This window comes from Lontra canadensis, unplaced genomic scaffold (assembly GCF_010015895.1).
Source record: "Lontra canadensis isolate GAN:19392208 unplaced genomic scaffold, GSC_riverotter_1.0 scaffold75, whole genome shotgun sequence".
In the NCBI taxonomy this organism is placed as follows: Eukaryota; Metazoa; Chordata; class Mammalia; order Carnivora; family Mustelidae; genus Lontra; species Lontra canadensis.
The window spans coordinates 9,259,643-9,263,510 of NW_022631069.1; the positions used below are offsets into that span (position 1 = coordinate 9,259,643).

The 3,868-nt window shown below is 56.7% G+C and overlaps 1 protein-coding gene across 1 annotated transcript; it reads right to left on the bottom strand.

The window, feature by feature from the left end:
- Positions 1-1,007: 1,007 nt before the first annotated feature.
- Positions 1,008-1,612, bottom strand: UBL4B (ubiquitin like 4B). The gene has a single exon (XM_032881263.1). The coding sequence runs from the start codon at positions 1,545-1,547 to the stop codon at positions 1,008-1,010; it is 540 nt and encodes a 179-aa protein (XP_032737154.1). The 5' UTR covers positions 1,548-1,612.
- Between the last annotated feature and the right edge of the window lie 2,256 nt (positions 1,613-3,868).

The following is a 3,868-nucleotide window of genomic DNA, read 5'->3' on the forward strand; positions in this document are numbered from 1 at the left end:
AGAGGACAAGCCTGGCGTTCCTGTTGCCTGCAGGATGGGCCCCCTGTGGGAGCCCAGCGCTCTGCAAGGTGGTGGCTTTGCCTGGGTATCTCTCTAGTCACACAGGCTGCTCTCTATTTTCTGTTGCTGCTTTACTTGTCACATTTCTCCCCTGTCTCTCCACCCAGGCCACAGGCTCTGTGGGGGCAAGGAAGGATGTTGGCAGGTACCATTCTTGGTCCCAGGGAGCCTGGGCAGTGCTGGGCAGGGGATGGGGGCTCAGAGACATCTAATGATTGCTGAGAATTGGGGCGGGGGGAGGGGGCCGAAGCAAGGATCTATCACGCTGACCCCAGGGAGTGAGTGTGTAAACCACCTTTTCTTCCCCAAGCCTCAGTTTCCTGCGATTCTTGGTCTGTGTGTGTCTCCCTAAGAATCCAGGCCTGACACACAGTAGGTGCTCTCCTCCCACTCCTGCCTCTGCGAGCTCTGCCCCTTAAACTGTGTAAAGCATGGGCAGACAGCAGGGACAGCCTCATGAAGAGGTCAAGGAGCAGCTACCCAACATTCCTTGTCTCTTGGCTGTCAGATGTCTCGAGGGTCAGTGTCATGGCCTGGGGATGGATAGAGATGAACTCACATTATCTGTCTCTCTGTCCCAAAGGAGAAAGAGGGTCTGTCTAAAGCCATGGAGACTCTGGGCAGGAGGTCTGCTGACAGCCTGGAAGTTTGCCCCGGAGGGTCTGTCCAGCCCAGGGCGGGGTGTCCAGCCCAGGAGGGTGAAGCTGCCTTTGACCACCCCTTCAGGACCATCTGCAGGGTGATCAGAAGCCCTTCAAGGATGGTGAAGGGGGGTGGACTCACACTATGTTTCAGAGGGGTTACCACAGGCCCCAGAGAGGACAGGGTTCCACAATCCCTCCAGCTTCTCTGAAGCCCCCCAGGAGCGACTGAGGAGTCACCGGGAACCACAGAAGGACAAGGCCAGTCAAATTTGAGCATGCAAACTCCAAGTAAGAGAGGCTAGTTTACTGCTCAGCCTTCCCCTCTTCCTCGTCCTCCTCCCCTTTGTCTTCCTCTTCCTCCTCTTTGTCTCGGGGCTCTGAGGTCTCAGCCTCCAGCCCCTTCTCCCCTGTGGGCTCCGCCAGGGGCTCCTCTATCAGGAGGTACCGGGCCAGCTGCTCCAGGTCCCCCAGGCTTATCCTCTGCAGGCGCTCCTGGTGCTCCCGCCGCAGCAGCCGCAGCACCGCCTTGGTGTCGTGGGGCTCGAAGTGCTTGGCCAGGACCAGGCCCAGATGGTGCCACAAGGGCTGGGGCGGGTGGGCCTCCGCGGCCACCGTCTTTGCCAAGGGCCGCATGATGACATTGATGGAGGCATTGGGCCCGATGCAGTAGTCGGAGAGACGCTTGTCATCAGCCAGATGCTGGCCTCGGAAGAGCAGGTGCTGCCGCTCCTCCGGCACCTGCAGGTGCTCCGACACCAGCTTCTTCAGCATGGCCACACTCTCCTGCCCGGACACCTTCAGGCTGCATCTCCGGCCCAAAAGCAGCTTGACCGTGAGAATCATCGGGCCAGGAATAGAATCAGGAGGGATCCATGCTCCGCAGCTGCCCTGAGGGTTAAGGGCCAGTGCAGAAGGTGGCTTCTCCCTATCAATGGAGGGCGGTGGTCCTGGGAGGCCAGGGTTGCAGCCCGAACAGGCAGCCATTGGCTAATGCTTCATGACATCACAATGCGGGGGCGGGGCTCATTCTGAGTTCTGGACTCTGGAGAAATCAGAGGGACATTGGGAGCACAGGACATCCTTCCTCCATAAAGGGAGAAAGGAGAGTAGGGTAGGGAGCAGGAGGGTCCAAAAGGAGAGGGTAGGGGAAGGAAACATGACCTCATTGATTCATTCAACACATAGGTACTGGGTGCCTTCTTTGCCAGGACCTGTCCCCAAGGAGAGATCCGGTCACAGTGGATACTTTCTGCCCTCATGAAGCGTTCAGTCTAGTGAGCTGGTTAACGTTTATTTGTCAGGTGTCTTCTTTCTGTCAAGCACTTGATACGCTCTCTCGGATTGGGGTTACCAGACACGAACCCAGAGACCGGGATTCTGGGCACGTGTTGAGCTGGGGGGTGGCTCCAGGAAGCAGCAGTAGGAGTTGAGGAAGTGATACAAGGCAGCGAGGGAAGACAAAACCGCAGTAATGAGCTGGTGGCCCTGGCGAGCAACCAGGAGGCTTCAATCCTGCCAGGTGCCCAAGAAGGTTCATCGTATTCACTTGAGTTGTACCACCTGAGAAGCAGAGACGCTGAAACTGTGTGCTTGGGCTCCTGCCTTTGGCTAGTAGGGGTCCTAAGCTCTTGGCTATGTGGTCTGCCTAGGGGCAAAGCATGTTTCTGTGACCAGAAAAAAATGGTTGGCCAGAGATGTGCATGCACTGTGCATGGGAGGGCTCAGGTGTGCGGAAGCGGGATCATAGAGTAGAGCAAGTTCCCTGGCCATATCTGCAACCCAGGCCCTGCTGTGCTGACTCCTCACCGCCGCAGGGGCGCTACGGCCGTATTCTCTGTGTGCCAGAGGAGAGACCACGGAGCTCAGCTTACCCACACAGCAAGCGGGCAGCAGAGCTGTGTCTTCACTGTCAGCCCATGTGGCCTTCTGAGCCATCAGCCCAGGGTCTCCGGTGTGCTGGGCACTCGGCAGATCCCCGGGGCTCTGAGGTGAATGGGGAACACGTGTGGGGCCTCGGCCTCTGCCATGTCAGCTCCTTCTGTTGTGTTGAGTTTTCTGTTCCACTTGTTAAAGTTCTCTCAGGTCAAGCCCTTTATATATGCTGGCACATTTAAGTCCACGAAGAAGGTATCATAATGCATTTTTTAAAAGATTTTATTCATTTATTTGAGAAAGCAAGAGAGAGCATGAGTGGGGAGAGAGGCAGAGGGAGAGGGAAAAGCAGACTCACCGCTGAGCAGGGACCCTGGGCCCAGCGTCGATCCCAGGACCCTGAAACCACAACTGATAGAGCCACCCAGGCACCCCTCATAATGCATTTTAGAAGCCAGTGAGCATGAAGAAGACCTAGCTGACTTCCCAACAGGTAGGGTAGTTTTGCTCGGGAGTCCCTCCCACCTCCCCAACTCTCCTCACTCTCCGTGTTCCACTGCTATGCTCGGCTCCCTCCTCCTCTCTTCTCCCTCCGGCCTGGGGGACACATGGTCAAAACCACCTCCTCCAGGCTGCCAGCACCCTTGGGCTTTCCAGACCTTGCCCTTGCACAGCACCCAGCTCAGGTCCCCTGCCCAGTGTCACTCCCACCACCACCCCTCTCTTCGGGCCCTGGCAGCCTTGGGACACATTCTCACTCTCAGCAGGAACCCAAATTCTAGTCCATAGGGAAACCAAGCCCACTGGTCAGGAAGCCTCTGACATCTTGCCCTATCCCACCAAGAGTGCTGTCCCCCCTCCCCCAGCTGCTGCTCCAAACCCCACATCCTCTCCTTTAACAAAGGAACCCTCTCATTATTTCTGTTCTTCCTCAGAAATGTCTCCAAAATCCACACCTCAGCTGCATCTCCACTGACCCCAAGCCAATCCAGGCTCTCACCTTCCTGCAGCCTGTGGCTCGGAATTCATAGTTGATCTCTGTCCAGTCCCACCCGCGTGGGTCCCTTCACGCTGCAGCCAAAGGAGTCTTCCTAAATAAAAATGAGGCCAAGTCCCTCCTCTGGATAACACCTTCCAGTTTAATCCTTTTAGCCTTTGGAACCAAAATCAGCCTCCTTAGCCTGGCACCTGAGAGCACTACCACTCCGCCCTGCTGGCCTCGCAAACCTCATTCCTTCCCCACACTGCTTCCTCCACTCCATCCAACCACCAGCCATTCCCTCTACTTACTT